We start from the raw sequence: 24,041 nt of genomic DNA on the forward strand, positions 1-24,041 counted from the left end.
CTGACTAACTCTGTGGGGCAACTGGATTTTCATCAAGTACCTCTGAATGTCAAGCTCAGAGTGAAGGGAGGAGAGCATGCCCTGTAAAGACTGATGGGAGAGAAAAAAAACAGGAGAGAAGAATAAAGTAAAAAGCAAATGGCTAGGACATGCCAGTGGGAGGGCGAGATGGAAAAAGAAATGGTCATCAAACAAAACAGAGGAACCATGGAAACAAATCTATGTCAACAGCAGACCACAGAATAGTAGAAAGAGGTTTAAAGGAGAACCTTGTCGTAAATGTGTCTTCAGCACAATCTTACAGCAGAGTTTTATAAGCTTATTTCAGCTTAATGACAGAAATCCTTGAAACCCCGCCATTTAATGCTTTCTATTCAAGGCATTAATTGACATCATCTATATCATACATTATCCCTGGAGCATTTCCAATCATCATCGTTCTCATCCCTGTGTGATTTTTGCTGAGTTATATAGTGCGCGAGCATTTACTGCATGTGATGCAGCGACCTGACACAGCATGCAAAACTGCTGAGCCATCGCTCAACAACTCCTGTAATGCCATTAAAATACGCTTAGGCTTGCAGCACCCACCGATCAAAAATACATGAATAAAAATGTGCCCTTCTGCTGTTAATACATGACGATCGTGACCTCTCAAAACAGAGGGGTCACATGGAGTTGATGGGTCACCTGAAACCAGACATGTGTTGGGAAATTTAATATGAACACTGAATGATTTATGAGCGTATTCATTGGTGGTGGGTCCAAACAGCCCTCCCACACTGCTGTTCTATCGTCTCATATGCTACTGTGTCGCCCTTGGGAATGCTGAATCATGCTGGCTTCCTCATCACCTGTAGCTAGTAATTATTGTAGACTGGTCTGGCAGTGTAATCCAATATTTTGTGAATTACCAAAGCGGAGGATGAAAGGCAGGAAAAACCTGCATTTCATCTTTAACTTGATTCAATTATAGCCATCAGATAGGGCTGGGATAAAATCAATATAACTATACTATAACAATATACTTTTGGAAAACAAAAAGCTAGCTGTTTCCCCCTGTTTCAAGTATTTATGCTAAGCTAGGCTAACTGTCTCCTGGCTCTAGCTTCTTCTTTAATGAGCCGATAAGAGAGCGGTATCAATCTATTGAAAGTATTCATTGAAGTCTCACAAGATAAACTACTCGACTAAAATGCCCCGTGCACCCAAACTGCAGTTAAAGCAAAATGTAACTTTTGTAAACTTCTCGTTTTACCTTTAAGTGTGCTGCACAAAAACTATTGCTTTCCATTTCAACCAAATCACATTAATGCGTTTAAATAGACACTGTGTGACAGCTGGAGAAGAATTGCACGGGAGAAAAAGATAGTTAAAGCGGAAGCAGTGGCATATAAAAGTGCAGGAAATTGCAAATGAGACCTTCTGCCTCCCTGTGGAAAGAGGTAATTAAGTTAAACCACTCCGCACCAGCCCACACCTGACAAATGAGGTGTGCCCTCCAAAGGTTAACAGTTTAGTCCAGACCAACTCCTCTGCCTCTCTCTCCCCTTCTTCCTCTTTCTCATGCATGCACATTGGGATCATCTTTCTAACAACGGCTACTTCTGATATTGCCGAAAAGCCACTTCTATCCCGGCTAACCCTTTCCCGCTTTAGCATCCAGATGTGAAAACCGCAGGCCAACCGCTGATTAGCGCCATAAAAACCTGCTTCAACCCGCTCGCACCTACAGTACATTCCACACCAGTGATTTCCCCCGCTTCAGTCAAAACCATACAGCCTGTCATTCTAGCTTTTTCAGCAGCGGCTCCCTCTGTACGCCACATTTGCTCTGACAGCTATGATGAATGTGAAACTGAGACACCGACATTAGCTTATACACAGGAATATGACAAGTTATAGAGTCATGAAAAGAGCCCCTTGAGAAGGAAGGCGTCTAGAAAATAGATCTCGGAAGTGTCGGAGAAATCAGTAAACGTCTACTAGAAGGATGGTGGGTTGTCTGTGAAGTGCTGTAGCCAATGTCAGCAAAGTTGTCACCTTTGTCAAATACTCATCATGATTCGAGTATGTTAGAGCAGGTCTAGGAAAAACGTGATGCCTCATCTAAATGCACTGCTTGCAGCAGCTTTATATCAAATGGATGTCAAGTGTAATGTAATGTTGACAGGCCGTGATTAAGCAAACAACCGTGCATGTAGAAAAAACTGATCAAAGAAAGTGGTTCAAATGTGCGAGTGCTGTGTGTGTGTGTGTGTGTGTGTGTGTGTGTGTGTGTGTGTGTTTCAAACAGAGGGATACAAAGAGAGACTGAGTGCATGCATGAGTGAGTCAGGCCATTGTTCCAGAAAATCTGACCCGAACCCAGTACATCCTGAAAACATTTATGCTACAGTGGTCTGACAAACAGCATGCTGTCATTATGAAGAAAGCTCAGGTCTGTGTTTGCATGTCTGCACACCCAAAACAAATGTAACATTCAAATTCTTTAGGTCCGATTACCACTAATACTACTAATACTTTGTACTCTCATACAAAGCCAACATGTCACCATCTGCACCCGAGCATGCATGTACAGTACAGAGTGCTTTTCATTTGTACCTGTCTTGAATTTTACAGAGCAATTTGAAACTGAAGGGACAATATTGCAACAGTTTCACCAAGCAGAAAAGATTATGTTATATCATGCGGGCCCCTGTCTTAGCTCCTGACAAACAGCTTGACACGCGCAGCCGAGACGGGGCGATTAAAGTAAATCACGATTGTTAAGAATAATGGCAGCTCCCACCAGGAGCCTGCTGTGTCACTCACGGAGAAAGCTGCCAGAGCATCGTGCGCCACACCTGCTGCACAGCCTACACAAAGCCCACTGATTGGCGCCTACTTTCTTACATAATCAACAAAATTGGGGTTATAAAAGCGTACTCATAACATAGCGTGGCTTTCACCCTTAAAAAAAAAAGATTCTCCTGACATCTGTAGATCTTTTTCACCTTGGGGCTCCATCATTTTGGAAATCTGTGACAAACAATAAACTGCACAAGTCACACAAGAAGCCAAATATAACTTTTATGTATTTATCTACAGCCACTAGCAGGGTCCGACTACAATAGCGTGCATTCGGGCACCATCTCTTATGTACACAGAGTGAGGAAACGCACATAGGTAACCGGAGAAACGAGTTTCATTGACTCTATATTGTCTTTCTAGACGTGGAAGAATGTAAACATGAGAGTGGAAGTGGAAGCTTGTGTGGGTTTAAACACAAACTACGGTGTTGTGAGCGCAGCTTTCCACTTAAGATGCTAATTCGGCCCTAGCTCTGGGAAGTGGAAATAGAGCTAACTGTAATTACCTGGCCTGATCTGTATGGCAAACGTGTAAACAGAAGACGGCAGACATTTAACTCCTTACTTAACTTATCTCATTCTGACATGCTGTTCCACGTCGAGCATTGGCTCAAATGTGGTAAGCGTCAGATTTGAGTGAGATGCTTTTAGAATCACAATTTTTCCACAGAAATAAAAGTTAGAAACCTACAAGAGTTCATTAAAAACCATCGTGCGTCTAAACCTCAGTGCCACTACAGTGCTGCTCAACTTTGAATCATAAAGCCGCTGTCAGTCAACCAGTCAGCGCTGAGTCCATATGCTGTCTGTGGACAGACCATCATCCTTTGTCTCCCCTAGCCTTAACGACATTATACCGAAATCCCCTAGTCATCCATTCCCATTCATTGCTACCACATCCCTCTCTCCCTCCCTCCTCTGATGCATTCCTCCTCTAATCCCTTCATCCAAATCCCCAGATGACCTTTCAGAAATGGGCCCGCTTGTTAATTAGTGCGTTAAAAGGAGATGATTTTATAGTATCCACAGTCAAAGCCGACAGCGAAGGTGAAGCCAGACTATCAAGACCCACAATCTACAAGTTTATAATCAAGTCACCATGTCAGAAATATTCGGACAGAACAATAACCATAACTGTTACCATCTTATTAATAAAAATATTAAATTGGCAAGTGAAATGTAATCAAGCAGATCTGTCATTCAGACTGCAAATGAAAACAGACACAATGCTGTGTCTGTTGACCCAGAGCAGAGAGGAGGCAAGATGACTATCTCTTCCTCCACTGACATTTCCAACTACTAAGCCACACAGTCCAATTGATTTCACCCACTCACGCATACACGACTTAGTCACGGTTATCACCAGCAGACATCACCCACTCCTCTGAATGACAGAGGTTACGAAAGTCAACTTTGCGTGACCATCAGATATATATATATATATTAGCCGGTGGGAGTTTGTGGAGTAGATAACTCCACGTCTTGAGTTGCCACAGCAGGTTTAAAAGTCCGTTCAATATTAATTTATGAAGTCCTCCTCAGTCCAACTCAAAAACATTTTAACCAAAGACGTCACGTTCTAAATGATCTTAAAAGCATAAATGTAGTATTTACCATCTCAGACCAGCGGCGACGTCCTTTCAGCAGTGACTAGAAACAGGATCATTTCCTCCACTGTTGTTTCAGCCCTTGTAGCGCTTGCTCTGCCTTCCCTTTCTGCTGTAACTCACAGCGGATGCCCCCCCCCCACATCCCAAACTGTCCAACAGCACAATACAAACACACACGATCCACACATGGCGGACAGCAGGGAAAAGTCATTGTTTGTATGTCTGCGTTATGCACGACTGTGCACGTTTTTGAGAGATGGAGAGTTTGGAAACGAGGGACGTCTGCGCGAATCACAACGTTCAAATATTTCTTACTTGCAGGCTATTTCCAGCAGCCTCGTCCTATAGAACACACACACACACACACACACACACACACACACACACTCGGACACACCGAATGCATGAACACATGCTCACACATCCAAATAGCAATGCTGCATACCAATGATAAAAAAATATAGCAATTTGTGTTGCTAGAATTCACTTTTTCATCGCTGTGTCGCTGTGTTTTGAGCCACGCATTCAAGTCAAGGCCTTACATAAAACGACAGGTTCAGACTTAGACCTAGACGGATCATTTACCTGTCTTGCATGCAATGATTTGTATGCACCAATGAGAGCGCACGGTCTCTCTTACCAAATAAATACATGCAAACTATTTGCCAACGGGGAAGCACAACCACGATCTGTCAAGACTTGTTCCTTAAAATCCCTTCATCAAGAGCAAAACACATTTAACCTCTGAACACTTAAGATTATCCCAGAATAGCTTCACACGCACACATAGGATCCCTGTATAATGGAACACAAAGAGCACCCATCCATAGATACACAGTGGACAAAGCCATGCTCAAATTTCGGATGGTCCATTTATATGACACGTCCTCGCATGAACCTGGTCTGTCTCCAGAGAGCGTCTCTCCTGAAAGAAATCACCTTCCAGGTCTAATTTGAGCCTCTCTGGGAGTATATCCGAGAATGTGTGGATGTGTGTGTGTGGCTCCGAGCCTGTGGTCACCAAAACAAAGAGGGCTTTCTTCTCTCCCGAGAAACCGGAGTCCTGCATCCTTTACATCATGTCGCACACACAGAAACGCACCTATAATCTAATGTGATCAAAGGGGCTTAATTCTAGTACTGCCGAAGCTAAACTGCATTTTTTTTTTGCACCCTTATTTGATAGCGATGTATTGGAAGTCTTGGCTGGTTTTAAATCACAGTATTTTGTCAAGTGTCAAGTATCCTTTTTCGTCCCATAAAACCAGCCCTGATAATGGCTTTGCTATTCATGCCTAATTAACAAGTCACCGAAGACCACATACGCTCCTCTGCTGAGCCTAAGATTTATTATAGCCGCTCTCCCAGAGGAGAGTTTCTGTGTGTAGAAAAAGAGTCAGATAATCAGTAGTAAACTGAAGCTTTAATTTAGCTTGATAGAACTGCATCCAATGTTCCTGCATTTCCTGAAAAAAAGTGATCAGCTACAGTTGATTTTATACTTGATGTGCTTATCTGTCATTTATTTTGTATAACTATGCATTGTTTTTTCCTCCCGTTGACTCGTAGTAACATGACCCGTTTCTGACCTCTGACAGTCCCAATGACAAACACTGCTCACACACAACTCTGAGCTCTCAGCTCCGGAAGACTCAGATAAGTTATGAAACTCTAACTCAGCTGTCAATAAACAACAGAATGCACTGCTGCTCATGGTGTCATATTACCACCAAGTTTTCTCTGCACTGAGCTGACCTGACTTGTTTTTGTTTAGCTTCCAAGTGAACACCATCTGCAAAGTGTGAAGCAGTAAATTATAACAAAAGGTGAATACCTGTATACGTAAAACATGAGCCATAGTTGAGGAAGATTATGGTGTGAACCCGAGGAGAAGGTGCTATGATTAACTGCAGCACATGCTCCACTTCTGTCAAATAATCTAATTTATTACTGATTCCATTAGCTGCTGATGCCTGAAGTATATACTTTCCCACTGTATACTTACTCGTATTCCAGGTGTTCCCAGTCGTCTATGTCATCTTGTTTGGTTAAAGGAAAACCTCTCTTCTTGTTCTATCTGTTGAAAATGACTTTTAAACATTTAGAAAAGCAAGTCTGACTTTGAGCCAAGTTGCTGGCATGCTTTTCTCTGCCCCACAACCGCACTCCACCCGTTTGTCTCCACTGAGAAGGGCCAACTGGAAATAAAGCACAGGAGATCAAAATAAGGTTTGAGCCAGATGCTTGGTCCTTGTCAGTGGTGAACTCATCCCGATGCGCCTCTGTGTCTGATTTGCCTTTTGAAGTTAGGCTCATACCTTTGGCCCAAGGTGGAGTCCAGATGTCAGGCAGCATGCAACCATAGCAGAGGTTCAAATAGAGAAAACAAGGAGAAACACCCCTCGTGCTTGCCCCACATTTTGGTTCTGGGGGTCATAAAACTTGGAATATCTTTGTCAATATATGAAAGATATAAACAGGCAATCCATCAAAATGAAAAATGTTCAAACTGAAAATATGAAGACAGAACATCAGCAACACAAATACATAGATCTAAAGCATGAACTCAACAGCATGTGCGTTCCAGCATCCTTACTGGTAACAACACATTTTGTCTATTAGCTCAGCTACTCAGCAAAGTAAATTAGTTCCTCAATCTAGTCTAATAACTGGCACTGTGTTGCTGAACAAACAAAGGATGCCAACATGCCTGTAGCTTAGGGCCTCTTTCAAGTACCAAACAAACATAAAAGACCAACCAAACAGGTATCTTCTGGGAAGGATGTGACATTTGATGGTGGATAGCTTGCAGGCTATTCAGTAACTGACAATGAACTTATCTAATGTCATTAGTTGTACATGCTGTGCATCATTTCTGGCCAATATATTATAAAATGTGTTTGTTTTCTGCCACTACACTATGCTGGTGTAGTACTGCACAGCTGTGCATTAGTGACAACCAAGGTGATAAAATAAGTCAAGGAATGTTCCTCAGGCTGCGACTACTGTATTAACAAAGGACCTTAATTGCAACCCAAAGGAATGTATGGGTGTAAGGTTAAAGAGGTCCCAGACATTTCACCTCCATTCTCTGCAAAACAAATCTAAAACATTTTAGGATCCTCCATACCACCACCAGCCTCTTAAAGCAGAGGAGCAACAATATATCTAAAGAAAACTCTGACTTCTGTTGTTCACAAAAGCTGCAGAGCAGTACATCGAAAAGAGCTCAGACCTGATTAGCTGGTCTGATTAACACACTGGCATTGTGTTTGTGTGTAAAATTCTGTCTGGCTTGACTCATTATCAGCAGTGATCAGAGGCAGGTCCATCAGGGCCTTCTGTCACAACGGCTTAACACCCCCCCCCCCCCCCCTTACCTCCCCACGACACTCAGGATTAGACACAGCCTTGGCGCCGCTCCACGGACCACTTGTCCTCTCGGTTGGGGTGCTGCACCCCCAAAAACCCAACCCCCCGCCACATAACCCCTATTAACTGGCAGGTCAACGCATGCCCGTCATTAACCTTGTGGTTCTTGTTTGTGTTACTCGCAGTAGCGCTCAAAGTGTCACTTCATGCAGAGGTGGCAGATGCTATTAAAAACAGTCCAGCTCCTGCTCCTGATGGTCAGTGGAGGAGGTTTGATGATGATTTAAAGCAGATGTTTTTTCGGCAGACCTGCTGCACACAGTGTCTGGTTGTGTGATTTCGAACAACAAGGTGCAATAAAGGCTATGACAAAGAGGTCTTTTGTGAAAATATCCCATGCGTATAAATGTTCCAGTGTGCAATAATCTGCATGTGTGCTTACCAGATCATCTCTGTCAACTCTTGAGATACTGCATGAATACTGTGCCAAGACTGGAAGACAATGAATGATTATTTCCCTTTGTGCAGTTTAGTTAAAAACACTCCTCCCAAAACTCCCTCCCTATTCTTTGATCAGATCTCTTGCAGGGAGGTAATGCATGCTCGGAGCCAGTGTTATCTAGCCGACCTTGGTTCTGAGGAGCAAGAGTGTAGCAGGGCCAGGAGCCCGCAGAGAGAAGTAGCTGGGGGTCTGGCCAAATGTTGCCATGCCTCAGAAAGACTCGGAGGGAGAGTTTACAGTACATTAACTGTGTATAATGACAAATGAGCAGTATTTATGTGGCTTTTTTTCAACATGAATTGGTGGGAAGGTGCAGATCTTGTGCACCCTGCCATCTCACTGGGGTTGTTACTAAATGCAGCATGTTTCATTTATTTCACTGATCTGCTTTTGACTTGCTGCCCAACTACTGGTAGGGATTTCATCTGATGTGAACCGTTTCCAATTTTTTGTTCCCATTAAAAGTTTCTTAGAACCCTTTCTCCTCTACCTTTTAAATTGAGTGATGTTAAACATAGCCTTTTGACATCAAAGATGCTTTGACTTTGACGGGTGAAGAAATCACAAGTTAACACGATACAGTACGGCCATGCTACGTTGCCAACACTAACCAACAAATGATGTATTACGAGACAGTTACCTATGATAGAGCATGTGTGAATGAAGAGGAAAACCATACCTCTAAAACGCCTCCTTCCAAAAATGATGTATTTCTAAAAATAATTTATTTTGTAATTGAATAAAACGCATATGTATTTACTCAATGCGTGATGTGCTTTACATTTTTCGAGGGTTGCGCAGCATCTTGGCTTTTCAGTGCACACAAACAGCAGCATGTTCAACATGTGTGCAATCATTTCAACGACAAACAACCAAAAACTGAAAAAAGTTAATAAACAGATAAAGACCACATATAAGTGCGAGAAAACGCCTCTGGCTAAGTACAGCACACAAAGTGATACTGTAGGGCAATTTATCAAACATGGCTCACAAGAGACTGTATTGTGATACATTGAAAAATTGTCTCCCCCTAAGCCAGAAATAAAAAATATCTTTAGTTGTAAATTAATTTTTGAAAAATCAAAAACAAATTTACTGGCACCAGAAGTACAGTGTTGTCAGACTCTGATTCTCATACGGTTCAGTTCTGATTGGAGCATAGAAATACCTGATCCACCCACACACTGAATCAAACACTGTAACTACACCGCAACCACAACTTGCACTGGAAAACAGTCGACCTATTGTGACTCACACTGCTACTGTATCTGTGCTCTCATCAGCCAATGGATTATCACAGTTTGGGGGTGACAGACCTGTCTGTCTGTCCGGTGCCCACAGCTGCAGACAGCTGTACATGACCGCTCCACTCTGTAGAGAAACCAGGGGCCTCGCAAGTCACAGCTCATCACACACATACACTGACACACTGGCGGAAGAAGGGAATTTGTGTGTCTGTGATCGGTCAAGCAGTTCAGTTTGTGTTCGTCAAAGCCCCTGAGCACAGAGAGAGAGAGAGAGAGAGAGAGAGAGAGAGAGAGAGAGAGAGAGAGAGAGAGAGAGGCGACAGGATGGGTGGCGGTCAGACCAGTGGGATATTATCTCATCTCCCTTGGGTGGGATCCAGGTCTTTTGCAGGCCTGATGAGTAGAGGAGGAAATTAAACCACTCGCTTTTGTAGCGGGTTTAAGGCTCACAGAAGGATGCGAGGGAAGAATTGAGGGGGTACCTTATATCAGTCAGTGTGTATATAGTCACGCCGGGTGGAGCGGGGTCATCCACGTTTCAGACTGAAGCGATATCATCTACCCAACCTGCGCTTGACCTTGATAAATCCCCGCCTTTGTAACTCAAACCTCCGGAGACGATTCTTTCTCAGCCCTGAAGCATGCATTGTTGCCACTGATGTTGTCTTTCCTGTATGGTCGGCACTTCTACGTCTGCGTGAGAACCTTCGTCCTGCGCTATCTATCAGCCATGTGACTTGTTTTCTTTCCGTTTTTTTCCCTCATGGCAGAATAATTAATCACACCTCCACGGGAAACTAAATGAGAAAACGCTTCAATAAACGTGTCATTTTTCTTTTGTTTGATTGCATTTTCTGTTTATATTAGCAGTGAATGATTGCATTTATATTGACATCCTGAATTAGATTAAGCCAAATACGGTCTTCAATCATCTTTTTTTCATTTATCACTACTAAGTTCATTTGCCAGAAATTCATGTTCAAACCAGTCTGCTTTCTGACAGCATCTTGTATTTTCTTCCCTGACATAATACATTCAAGAGCCATCACCACTCAAATCTCACTCCCAACATCTGAATAACATATGAGGAGTTTCATCCCAAAATCAATTTAAAAGTGTCATGTCTTTTAAAGTAGCTTAACCAATAGGAAAGCACTGTCAGATGAGTTAACCCCTTGCTAATAAGGACAGTATGTTCCAAACTAAATTACCTATGACCCAGGAATGATCCCAAACCTAATTTTCTAGACAAGCTCATACATAAGCAAAAGAAAATAGTCCTCTTGCTGCTTCTTATTGCATGTGCTGAACAAATCCACCGACCCTCGGACACATCAAAGGTAATATATTGGAATCCAATTACCAGAAAATAAAAAAGCAAAGCTCCAAACTCCATTGCAATCTGTCAATAAAATAACACATTCAATCCATGCCAAGAATAAGACCATTAAGTTATATTGAAGTGAAGCCATGGCAGCATCCGCTACTGGTTCCATTTAGATGATAACAACAATTATGGATCTTTTTAAAAAACTCAATTGACACTAACACACATTTAAAGAAATATGAAATTCCTAAATCTCAGACATTTGGTAAAAAACAACAACTGAAATCTAACATGACGTCATTGCAAAACATGTATTCGTAATATCAGTAACTAACAGCGTAAAATCAATAAAAAAATCCTACATTGTCTCCATAATTAATATCTTGCAAGATAAGGCACGTTGTTAACCCTTAACTTCACGGTCGATCATTTGCGTTGCAATTATTGCTTTACGTTGGTGCCATCTCGTTAAGATTATGGAGAGCTGCAGCAGATATTGGTGATTGTACTTTAAGGGTGAAATACTGCCGACCACCTCGCGGCGTCCATCTAACTAAACATCGGGGAAGTGGAGGGATCAGTTGCGGTTAAAGACTTTTTCGTCCGTTTTTTTTCTTTCCCGGTAAAACTGGTGCGCCAAGTTTTGCAAATTTGCTTCTTGAAAGTTTGCAGCACCTGACACGCGCTGCTGTGCACTCTGCTGCAGCACGAACACTCCCAGGCGAACCACACTTTGCTTAAAAGCGTAATAATAAGCGCAATAATCCGTGCATTAGCGTCGTAGTACTCACAATGGCACGCAATGGCACGCGATGTCTGGACTGCGTAAAAGAACGGCAAAGTTTCCGATCGTCGGCTCTCCTACCTTTATCGCCTCTGGCCGGGCTGAAGGAGTCGGTGTGACACTTTATTCCGTCTGTATGGAAACTTTATTTCTATTCCTCTGCGGAGCCATGCCTCAAGACATTCTTCAGATCCGTCGCCTTGTTCTGCAGAGCAGCGTCCCCGCACTCACTCACGCGTAAGGCTGCACAGCTCTCTCGCAGCCAGCCAGCTCGCTCCAGCAGGCACCTACAAGTAAACTGAGCCCCTCCAGCGGTGACATCATGAGTCACTATGGCAACTCTGACTCCACCCCAGTTCGGAGCTGAATTTACCTGTCAGACTACCTCAGTCTCACAACAAACTCTTTTCCTCCATTTCCCTGCGCGCTCTCGATAAAAACTGCATATGCACACCAATTTTCCATAGATATAGATAGCAAAATAATTAATTTACATAGTAGTAACCCCAAATCTCTCTCTCTCTCTCTCTCTCTCTCTCTCTCTCTCTCTCTCTCTCTCTCTCTCTCTCTCTTCTCTCTCTCTCTCTCTCTCTCTCTCTCTCTCTCATACATAAACACACACACACACACACACACACACACACACACACACACACACACACACACACACACACACACAAAAGCAACACAGTTGAGTTGATAGGTTTGGAGTAACATAACACAGCACCCCTGCTGACTGATATTACCGATGCAAATTCAAAGAGTTCACGATCAGTTCCCCATGAAAAGGGTTCACTTTGCATGTGTGCAGGTCTGCGTGGGCCGGTCTGAGAGAGCAGCACACCGAAATTCCTCTCGCACAATGCCTCGTACTAGTGCCTGGAGCTCCCCTGTTGCTCGGTGCCAATCTCATCATTACCTCAATTGTTTTGGCTACAAAGCCAGCTTGCCCCTCCCTTATGTCTCCTCTGACCCAGAGCAAACAAACAGACAATGACCAGGTGAGCCAAATGTCCTAGTCGTGACTCCCTCTGTGTCGCCCTCCCCCATCAACTTTACTTGACTTGAAAAAGCACGACATGACCTTATAATGAGTAAATGCTCCAAAACAACATTAAGACACCATACTGTCGTCTAGAATAAATGAAAAAACAGTCTGAAGCACGTCCAACTATGGCAAAACGGGCTTTAGAATGTATGGACAATTCAAACTCTTCACGTATTCTCTACTACTTCACAAAAACACCACATTACTGTTTTGCAGCAGCTGTGGGAGGGAAACGTGACAGGCAGATTTATAGGATAGACTTCACATTTAACCTGCGGCAAAAAACGGAGAGAGGAGGAAATAGTTTTGCTGCAATGTTACCTCAGTCTGCAGAGGAAAATAACAATGCCTCAATGTGACCATATAAGAGCACTTAGAAGTTCACATGCGAGTATGTCAGTACATAAACGGCACTATTCTCCGTCTTTTATCTTTGTTGGCATGCCAAATAATTAGTTCACCAATTTTGAGAACATTTGCGTGATGCTTTCTGCCAAGAGTTTGATGAGAAAATGAACATCACTGTCATATGTGAATAGTAAATATGTAGCTGGAGCCAGCAGCAGGTAGGCTTTGTCCATTAGGGAAACAAAATCCATGTACCAGCTCCTCAAAAGCTCACGAATCAATTAACATGTTGTACACTGTTCTTCTAATCTGGATACAAACTGCAGTGTATAAACAACGTGCCATTGTACAGGGGGATATATGGCTGATTCCAGTCTTTGTTTCAAGCTAAGCTAACCAGCTGCTGGCACCAGCTACATATGTAGTGTACAAACTTGAGATTGCATTACAGTCATTTAGCAGACGCTTTTATCCAAAGCAACTTATAATTCAGTATCTATCTACACACCGTAGGCACAGCTACGGAGGCAATTTTTGGGGTTAAGTGTCTTGCTCAAGGACACATTGACATGAGACTAGTGGAGCAGGGGATCGAACCTCTGACCCTCTGATTGAAAGACAGCCCTACTCTCCACTTAGCCACAGTCACCTTCATCTTCTAAATCTCTGCAAAACAGTACAGAACTATTTCCAATAATGTTCAGATCATCCTCAGATTTGAGCCAAGACAAACAACAACATTGCCCACCCGAGCCTCTCTCAACCCACTGACCTGCTCTCGCAGCCTTTCCTGGTGGCCCATGATCGCCGAGGCGTGATGGGGGTATTTCTGCTTCAGATGCTCCAGGAAGGCCTCCCTCTTCTTGTCCATGTCTGGCGGCTGCATAGCCAGTATCTCTCGAGAGCCACGGGCTCCGCCTAACGTGTGCCTGCGAGGGACAGTGCGGCTGCCTTTGGCGTCCCCTTTGGAAGGGGCCGTCCCATTTGGGGAGGCCTGTCTGCGGCTCACGTGCTGGGCGTCCTCTGGGGAGGTTACCTTCAGGTTGCTTTTGGTTTGTTCTGAGGGGACAGAGGGGACAGAGGGGACACAGAGGCAAGGGGTCAAAACCAATGTGCTGTGCTGATGATGTTTTGACAGCAGGTACATGCGTGTACGTTGTCAGTCCATAGGTCATGAAGAGGGCATGTCAGGGCAAATTCAACAATCTGAGGCCTAAAGCTTTACAAAATGTAAATAATTCACACTGTAAGCTCTTTTACTATATCACACTTGATTTGAGAAAGTAAAGACAGGAGAAAACAGACATATGCACAATCATGTTAATATTCTCTCCAGAAGCAATGCCGCAATTTGTTTATTGACCCAGTTCATTATATATTCATTAATATGTTTTACATCGGCAATAAATCCACAATTTAACAGAATATTAGTGATGAAAACAATGAATTGACGCAGATGTTCAGGCGTCCTCCCTTAATAAAGAAGCCAAGGATATCCGTTAAGAAAACAAATGGAGAAACTCGGAAACGATGTCCAGGGCATCTGTTTATGCATCCAGAGCCTTGCAACATTTTGAAACTGCTTGATGCAATAACTTTAATTGAAGGTTGACATTTAATTCAAAAATGAAAAGTGAATGTCTTTTGTTACTTTGTCAGAAGACCTGAGCCATACTTAAACTGCAGTTGGCAAGTTGTCCCCTTTTATCGCATACACAAACACTTTCTACAACAAAAGAGGTGTTGTAGATGGATATTGGATTTTAGGGCAGAATAAAAACAACCTCTTTAGGCAGAAAAACATCTTTGCACTCTATTATTTTGTCCTAAATCAATCAGTGCCCGGGGAATAAATAAATAATCCATCAATCTGGGGTCTTTCCTGTGAGATTCTGCAAGAGGAGAAGAGAGAAGAGAGAATATGGATGGAAGTAAAGAAAGAGAGATCTCCTGCCTTGTTTTGTAGACAGGTAGAGCTATAATGTGTATCTTTCAGAGGGTAATGATGGAAAATAAAGGACCTCTTATTGAGTTCAGCTAATCAACAGTTGAAGATGGATATTTCAAGTGATTTTCCACTAATGTGGGTTGTTTAATATGGCTTTTCTTTTCTTTTTTTGTGAGTTTGAAAGCATGCAAGGGGCCACAGATGAAAAAGGAATTTCTTGTTTACTTCTCAAAGACATGTTGGGACTGAGTGGGAGGTAATGTATCCTTTCTGTCTTTCAGGCTACAGTTTTCACCTGCAGATCTTACACAGAAAAAAAATCTTTTTTTTTTTTTTTTTTACTGTTAACATAAAACCAGGTGTAATTTTTGAGAAATCCTCAAAGGGGTGGTGCGTCACGATTCAGCTCTGTCACCAACACCATCAGCCCAAACCCCCACACCGCTCAGGTTCAGAGCCGCAGTAGTCTCATGTACTTCCAAGCCTATTTTTAACTCCCAAACAGTTTCCCCACTGCTAACCAAATTACACTCAGCAGACAGAATACACTCAAACCTCCAACGGATCAGAATCAATTTGCGGGTGGCATGTCAGAAAGCTCATTACCTTCCCCAAGTGAACAATCTTTGTCTTCATCTGCTATTTCCTCTTCCATTGCACTTTGGGATCAACACACACAGCGACGGTGAAGGAGTGAGACTAGGAGAATCAGCTAACCGCTTGCTTAGAGATTCCAGACGTAGCTCACGTGGAAAAAAAAAAGGGGGCTTGAGATTGGCCCTGCCCCACAGCCCCAGGATAGACTGGTGGGGATTTAGAAAGTCAACTGCATTCCAGGACCCAGAGCGACTAGCCCTTTTGCCCTCAGGCTAAAAGCTCTTCTGCTACCATGGAGTGGTCATCGGCTGAATGTAAATGTGTCTGAGAGAGAGACAGAGAGCATAAAGAGCATTGCAAAACGGGCAACAAGCGCGTTATCTCGTCTTAAAACTAGACTGTGAGACTAACAGGTGTCAGTCAAACTGTCTGACACACACACACACACACACACACACACACACACACACACACACACATATATACACAGTCTGTTCTTTATCAGGTCTTTGTTTGCAAGCTGTCTCTTGTTTAACTCTCGATCCCCACAGAGGGGCCCACCAGACGCTAGCATGCATCCAAATGTGTCATAACCTACTTCTGAGCCACATCCAAACTGCTCTCAGCGCATGGCAGCCAGCTAATATGAGATGGAGTTATCTGATCAACGCGACTGCCTACGACAAGTGACTGTCCTGCAGGCAGTGTTGTTTCCAATTAGGAACCTCACAGGAGACACCAGTCTTTGTGTTTGTTGCTTGTCAACGGTTTATTAAAAGCAACACTGTCCTATTTGCCTGACAGTCAGCAAACATGCTCGCCGGCTTCATATATTGTGCAAACATGTCAGCACATAAACGTCTGGAGCCGATATATATATATATCTGTTTATATAAAAGAGGACGGGGGGGGGGGGGGAAGTGCTGCGAGTCTGCATGAGATCATTTCTTTGCAGCTGCTGATGTAAGTGACCTGGTCTAAATGTGCAAGAAGAAGGCGCAAATTGGCATACCGTAACAGGAAAACGTGAGGGGATCAATGGCCTAGTTTGTGGGCCATGTAATTGAAAGTGGTGGGGTGAGTGCATGAACAAACACAATGCGGCAGTTGACGGATGATGTCTAACATATGGAGACAAGTCTGCTTCCACCCCACTGTCTGCTTTCACCCCGCTCACGTGCTCAGCCTCTCAGCCACAATAGGCAGACGGTTAACAGGCCAACAGACAGGGATCATGTCATTATACTGTGGCACTAAGCTAGCGTCATGCTATGCTAACACTCTTCACATGGGTTATCTGTAATGCTCATTCAATTGCAAGAGTTGTTTTGTGAGGAAACGTAATTTCCTTTTTGTTGTTGCACAGGCTTCACCTCAAGCCACCTCTTTTATTTGGCATGTATTCGTAATTGCCAACTTTTCCCAGAATTATATGCAACAACGCCCAGAGAGCAGGCTTGAACTTGTTCAGCAGTGGCTGTGTGGTATTGCATCCTTTTTTTTAATAGATTTCTTCAGCATAATTGCTAAAAGCAGTAAAATAGAATCCAGAAAGTTATTAAACCTACAGCTTTAGCTGAATCTTTATGCTATATAACTTTACAACACATTGAAGGTTCTTTGAAAATACCTTTATAGTATGTATTGACTAACATATAACAACAAAATGAGCCCCAAGCCTCCAATTACAACGTTTTATTGTTAAATTGTTGTGCCCAGTCATTTGGCAAACTTAAAACTAGCTTTTCAATAACAACTATCCTATAGTTTTTGCTTTTGCTTGAACATTTACATGAAATATTTGACAATATACAATCCAAAGTCAACTCACAAACAAAGTGTCAAACATGGTTTGAAATTTGAAAGACTTCCAAAGAAACGCAACTGAAATTCTTTAGTTTTCATCATCGCCATTGCAGTCAGTGTCAGTGTTTCCGTGTCAAAATCCTTCTGTGCTGACATTGACACGCACATCGTCGCAACCAACCGAGAGGTCAGCCTTTAGCCAACCCTCAGGCGTAATTAAAGCAGCTCTTCCAAACCAACAACTACACCCTGCGGTCTTAACAACCTGCCTCTATGCACTTTTACCGTCAGCATTTCAGGCCCAAAAAAAAAATGACCTCCTTGCAGAGTGTCACAAGGGATCTGCAAGTGAATTGTGTCTCGGCCCAACAGCTTAAGAATGTCGCTCTCTCTTTCACAGCTGCACAGTGGTGAGTAAATGATGGTCCCCTCAGTTGAAAGACCAACATGAAACACTTGCCCATGAGCACCCAGGTCTTATGAGGAGCGGGGCCTCCTGCTGTTTGCAGTTACTTTCTGGTTGTCACTTATTTATGGAGGAATGTATCTCTGCGCGCTCTCCCACTCTCCCCTACTATTACTGTCCTATAACTATGCGGTTAGATACAAAGCCCTGTTGTGTGCAATAAAAGCAGGGCTCACATAGCGATACCCTGAAGCCATGAATAGCGATACACATAAGAGCGCCGGTCCACTGCTGAGTATCTGACAGTATTTTTATTATGTGGACGTTATCGGGATATCACATGATCCGTTCATGTGGAACTGAGCCTTGTGTACAAAAAGGATCTTATTTAAATGTGATAAGAATGCATTAAGCTCCATATAATTCATTACACGGTAATAATGTCCAGTTTAGCGAGTCATTTGTACTGAGACTTTAAATCTTGTTTGAAAAACGTTGCCAGAGGGCTGAAAAAATAATAACCCATTAAAAGATTTCTACCCATACCGGTCAGGCAGACGGTGTCTGCAGAATAACTGCAGACATGTTTTCCCACTCCTCTGCCTCTTGTGCCTAAAGATCCTTTGTTTTCCCCATCAGCTGCCCTTCCTGTCAGACGGAGACCACCTGATTCCGTGCCCTTCGCTTATCTCGTTACTCTCTTCCGCCTACAGTCAGCGCTGCACACGGACCCTGCCAAGCTACGGGAGAAGGCTAATGTGTGAGAGTCTGTGGAGGTGACCCGCTCAAAGCCCACAGAAAAGCACCAACACCAACCTGTCACTGATTGCTGATCTGACAGATAAAGCTCTTTCTGTGCAGGTAACTGACACCAGAGTTCCAAAAATGCCCCCGCAATGCAGACTGGCCACATTTTTCACATCAAATACACACACAGACACAGACACACACACACACACACACACACACACACACACACAAACAGTCATTCATGCACTGACACTCACATGCAGGAAATATCTCACTTCCGATCTGGGTGCCTGTTTCACTGCATGTTCAAATCGTAAAAACTACAATCTTCAGGGATGTCAACACGTGAGAATTTTGCACACAATGGGGAAAAACACACCACATGTGTGAAAGTGATTCTTTACAATAACCTTTAGGTGGAAGGGATTTCATTTCTAGTTTTGCCTAAGGCTCGCTGCCAAGGAAAATTGTCCACGTATGAAATCCATCAATCAGAGAGAGCATTGTGAATGAGGTGACCTTTACCCCCAAGTCCTTCCCTCCTGGATCAGAGCTGCTTTGTTTTGATTTTGGGAGGTTGATTATATGACTTTCAGGTCACAATGTCACGATTCATGGAGGAGAGCAAGCTGCTATTTTGTCTTCTTCTTTATGCTGTATTAGCACAGAACTGGCCTTAATAAATTCAATATGGTTTTCAAATAATTCAGAAATTCTTGCTCTCATAGTTTTGTTTTTTGAACAAAAATGCCCACTCCTACATATTTCTTTGTGACATCCTTCTCCTCTCTCTGTGTTTCCTAGACCTGTTGATTTAAGAGTAAAGTCTACAGTGTGCATGTGTACTATGAGAGCGTTCACCCTTATGTCACGCTGTGAACTACAGCACAGTCAACAGATCCCCTCACTGGCTGTCCTCCCCATTAAAACACACAACTGTCCTCTCCTTCAGGAATAAAATACCATAAAATAAAGCACCACATATGAATTATACATATGAAGCTGACAAATAAAATCTCATTAGTGGCTTAAAAAGTCAAGATTCAGATTCTGAAGTTCTGTACCGCTTTTGTATGCTGAGCACATGACTGGATTTCCCTCCGCTACTCTTATTTTTGAATCTCTTCTTCGTCTTCACCTTCACTATCTTTCTGCCTGCCTGTCTGTCCTTCCCACCTTTAATCCCCCTCTTTCTCTCCCTTAATGAGACATCTCCCGGCTGCCTTGCATCTGTAAATGAACCCCACCCTGTTAGCTTAGACCACCGCAACATCTGTCTCAGCTCAGACTTGTGGACACCCACAGCTCTGTGGTACATACACTGATTGCGATGCACCTTTCAATTAAGATACATGTGCGTATTGTGTGGATACATACAGTAAGAATGTGTGTATGTGTGTAGTCAGATACACAGGCCTGTCCAAACTTTCCGCTCGGGTGAAGCCTTATAAACAGACAGGGCCGTCAACCTGCCAAGCAGTCCTCCAAAAGATATGAGTTACAGACATGTGGTCTGGTGTGTGAGTGTGGGTGTCAGTGATGGGAATAGTAGCAGTGGTGGGTTGAGCAGATGTGATATCAAAACAGCTATGGAACTGCAGAGAATTTGACAACCTAACATTGCAAAATAAAGGTTAAATACATATGTATCACACAGGGGAATCCCAGCGTGAGGAGTTTTACTGTAGCTGGGCTCAACGAAGCACGGCAAATTGATTTTGCTGTGCTTTGCCTCCAAGGGGGAATTGCTTACCCTGAGACTTGTAGATCTTTAACTAAAGTGAAAAGTTAACACCCTTGCCACTGAATAGACTACAACTTCGATAAAGTTTGACTCAGTCCTTGGACTGGGTGAAATCATTATTCATAAGTCTGCAAATCAATCATTTTGCTCTGTCTCCCTCATCCCTCCTTCCCCTGCGTTTTTTCTCCAGCTATTATAAATAAACTAAACAAGCTAAGGGAGGCTGAGAGCGGAGCCATCGGCAGGGCGGGCCTGTTGGTTCTGATACTTGCTTCTAAGACAGCCAGAGGACAACTCAAACAAACAGCTTTGTTTATTGGCCAGCTCCACTCATCAGCACATACGCTGTGTCGTTCTGCTACCCCTCTCTGACGCACATCAGGCCCGGATCGATCCGAATCAATTCACCGGCTATCGCCTTCTCTGTTCTAAACAAGTTGCTGCTATATTTTTTGAGAAGCACTGCATTTTCATCTCACCAGGGGGTGCTGTTGAAGATGCACCAGGCATGATGTGGAATCATCAGGGAGGATTTGTGTGCACGAGTGTGTGCGTGTTCTGGTGTGAGAAAGAGAATATAAGAGGAAAGTGTGTTTGTGTGCCTCCTCAATCTTGCACAAGGAAGTAAACTCTAGCATATTTCCTTTGTCGTTTATTAACAGAGACACTAAGTGCTGCTTAATGAACCGGTGTGTTTGCTAGTGTGTCTCTGTGTGCAATTATATGTGTGCGTGCGCATGTGTGTGTGTGTGTGTGTCCACACAAGAGCACATGTGTTTGCCAGTAAACCCCAGCAGTGTGTGCACTTCATTAACTCGTGGCTAGAGTAGGTGTAAGTCAGCCTAGCCACCGGCTCATATGTCTGCAGGTCTCCCTTGACAACCGTCTCTGGGCCAACAAGCGAGGCCGGTGGCGATCTGAGGGGGAAGCACCGGTCGCAGCTGGGAAGAGGACATCGTGCTACCTCCCCCCCCCCCCGACTAAGGAAAATCTTTTTCCTTGTAATCTGATTCACTCCGGGTCACGCGCCGCAACCTCCCGAGGACCAGAATCTCCTGAGGAGATCCGCCCTGAACTCTCTCCCCTGAATAAAAGATAACAGAGCACTGGGCTAGAAACTATTTCATTGCAGTTAATTTAATAACACCAAATCCCCAATGTGAGTGTCTCATCTGTTTAACAGCCTACCAAGTGTGACTAGGGTTGGGTATCATTTGAATTTATTCATACTAGTGCCGATTTCGTATTTGAGTTTCAATACCAATATATTTTTTGCCAGGCGAGTGACTGGCACTATAGCTGTTACATCAAACTGCAGAGGTAAAACGGATGGAAATATTAAAATAACAGTCAGTGACACACTATAAAATGTAACACCACCACAAAATACAGCCTCCAGTTTGGCTAAAAAGCTGAATAAACACTGTAACACAAAAACTGCACATTCTATCCTTCATGCAGGGCTGTTGTATACATGCAGACTAATGGCTAGGTGGATAACAAAATATCAACTTTTTTGTCCTCTTTATTTTGAGGAGGACTGATCCTTTAAGCCTGTAGCTGCATGGGACTCTGGCCATGTGATGGTAGTTTCCTGGTGGACATCAGATCTGCCTTCAGACTCGTAGTACAGACTGTCCATTAGCCAGCAGAATGTCGGTATTTTGCAACAGGAAACTGCATGAAGTGAGGAAAAAGTCGAATTCTCAGGCCTCTCTCAAACTGTGTGCTCGTTGATAAGACATCTCCGATCTGTTTGGCAAGTTTTCTCTGTCAACAAAATCAAAACAAGTTCACACGGCGGGAAATGCACTTGCGATATCAACACACATACAAATACATACACAGGCACATGAACACAAGCACATACAGTATGCCCACAGTAAATTGAAGTTATGGCTTATTTTGCACAGGCAAGCTTAAAATACTGAGGGAGGCACCTGCTCTTCTTATCCGGTGATAATTAGATGCCGAGAGACACGTTTTAAGACAGACGTCTATAAAGACGCACTAGAGATTTCACAGCACAGTCCTAAGCAAATTTAAGCAACTTTAGTCCCTTTTGCTGCAGCGAGTTAACTATGCGTTCAGCCTGCACATGCCTTTCAATATGCCTGCTCTCTCACAAGTTTATTAAAAAGTGATTGCGCTGCAATTGCACTCTTCATACTGATAAGCAGCTTAGGTCCTGGACTTTGCCTGCCAGTCAATCATGTGTTTCTCACTTTCCCCCCTGCACTGCATATTTCCTCCTCTCCTGTTTTTTCTCTGCATAACTAACACAAACTTAAAGCGTATTACTAACTGCTCAGGAATGTGTTAATAAATCAAACGATAAAAAAAATCTGCTTTAGATAGGCATTAGGCTTAAATAGGCATAAAGGCGTATCATATCAAAATGTACAGCTCAAACACCTAAAAACTACACTTGTGCTATATTCTCCAAGTGTCTACAACTGTGTGCATCGGAGAGCTGATGAAACTGAGTGGCTCCATAAGGTCCTGCTTTGGAGCGGTGAGTGCTGCTGCAGCTGATAAGTGATGCAGGTGGTGGACGGATGTGAAATAGGGTCTTTTCAGGGGGGAGCCACTCTGAGAATCCTGGGAACACTAGTGCCTCTGTCCCAGTGTTTATCTGTGAAACCTGCTGTGTGCTGTCCGTGTGTCTATGGCTGTGTGTCCTGGTATGGATGTGTGTGTGTGTGTGTGTGTGTGTGTGTGTGTGTGTGTGTGTGTGTGTGTGTGTGTGTGTGTGTGTGTGTGTGTGTTGTGTGGGTCAGTGGGTGGACTGCATCCAAGCTTAAGGCTCTGTGGAGCAGAAGGGGCTGGAAGGTTTTTGAATGTGGCCAGACCTATTCAGAGGGAGGGAGAAAACGCATGCATAAACTGTAATGGTGTAGGTTAAGTGTGTGTGTGTGTGTGTGTGTGTGTGTGTGTGTGTGTGTGTGTGTGTCCTCAGTCCAAAATTGGAATCTTTAAGAACTGTAGTCACTTAAAACACAAAAATATTGTGTGCATATGTTTTCAAGAGGATTTTACTTAGTTGAATCACAACAATGCAGGGGATCAACTTGATGGACAGAAAGGAAACGACACAAGCTGTATTATAGTGTGGTTGCAGCAACGGAAATGTAGCAACTTTCCCATGGGAGAGGAGGAGAAAAAGTGAGCGCCCGCAAAGTTTAATAGTTTCACCACAGTGGGGCCGTAATGCACAGCCAGGTCACGGGTGTATGGATGGCAGAGGAGTGTGTGGGCACAATTCTAACCGCACAATGCCAGTGATTGATTTGACTCCGTGTACATGAAATAGTTATCTAGCATCATATTGCCTCCTGGTGTTATTGGCCTCTGTACTGTAATCAACTCCTCCTCCCTGCAGCACAGCAGGCTAATTTAAAAGGCCTTAACTATAAAAATTGAAAGAGTGGAGGCAACAGGAAAGGTAGTATTTATGACGGGGACAACTAAAGTCACAACTTTAAAGCTGCTCTAATCAATTCCTTAGTAACAATGGATCATACCACTACATGTAATGTTAAAAAACCTCAGAGAATTGGCACCTGACTCCCCAGTTCTCCTCAGTTCTTAGGATCATTTTAGTCTTTCATCTAATTGTTTTGACAATAAAATTTGCGACTAGCTGGTGAACATAATGGAGCATTTATCAGCTAAAGAGACAAATATTTCCCACAAGAGT

General features: G+C 43.3%; 1 protein-coding gene across 10 annotated transcripts in view; it reads right to left on the reverse strand.

Annotated features, from left to right (window-relative positions):
- si:ch211-285f17.1 (sickle tail protein homolog) overlaps positions 1-24,041 on the reverse strand; it is a 76,983-nt gene that overhangs the window by 27,869 nt on the left and 25,073 nt on the right. For 9 of the 10 annotated variants that reach the window (XM_068709897.1, XM_068709900.1, XM_068709899.1 and 6 more), the window contains exon 2: positions 13,863-14,149. In XM_068709897.1, coding sequence (XP_068565998.1) covers positions 13,863-14,149 — 287 coding nt within the window. Of the gene's footprint in view, positions 1-11,775; positions 11,962-13,862; positions 14,150-24,041 lie in introns of those variants that run through there. The other variant, XM_068709901.1, reaches the window with a different exon arrangement.

This window comes from Cebidichthys violaceus, unplaced genomic scaffold (genome assembly GCF_023349555.1).
Source record: "Cebidichthys violaceus isolate CVI_PGR_0920_01 unplaced genomic scaffold, fCebVio1.0.p SCAF_15, whole genome shotgun sequence".
In the NCBI taxonomy this organism is placed as follows: Eukaryota; Metazoa; Chordata; class Actinopteri; order Perciformes; family Stichaeidae; genus Cebidichthys; species Cebidichthys violaceus.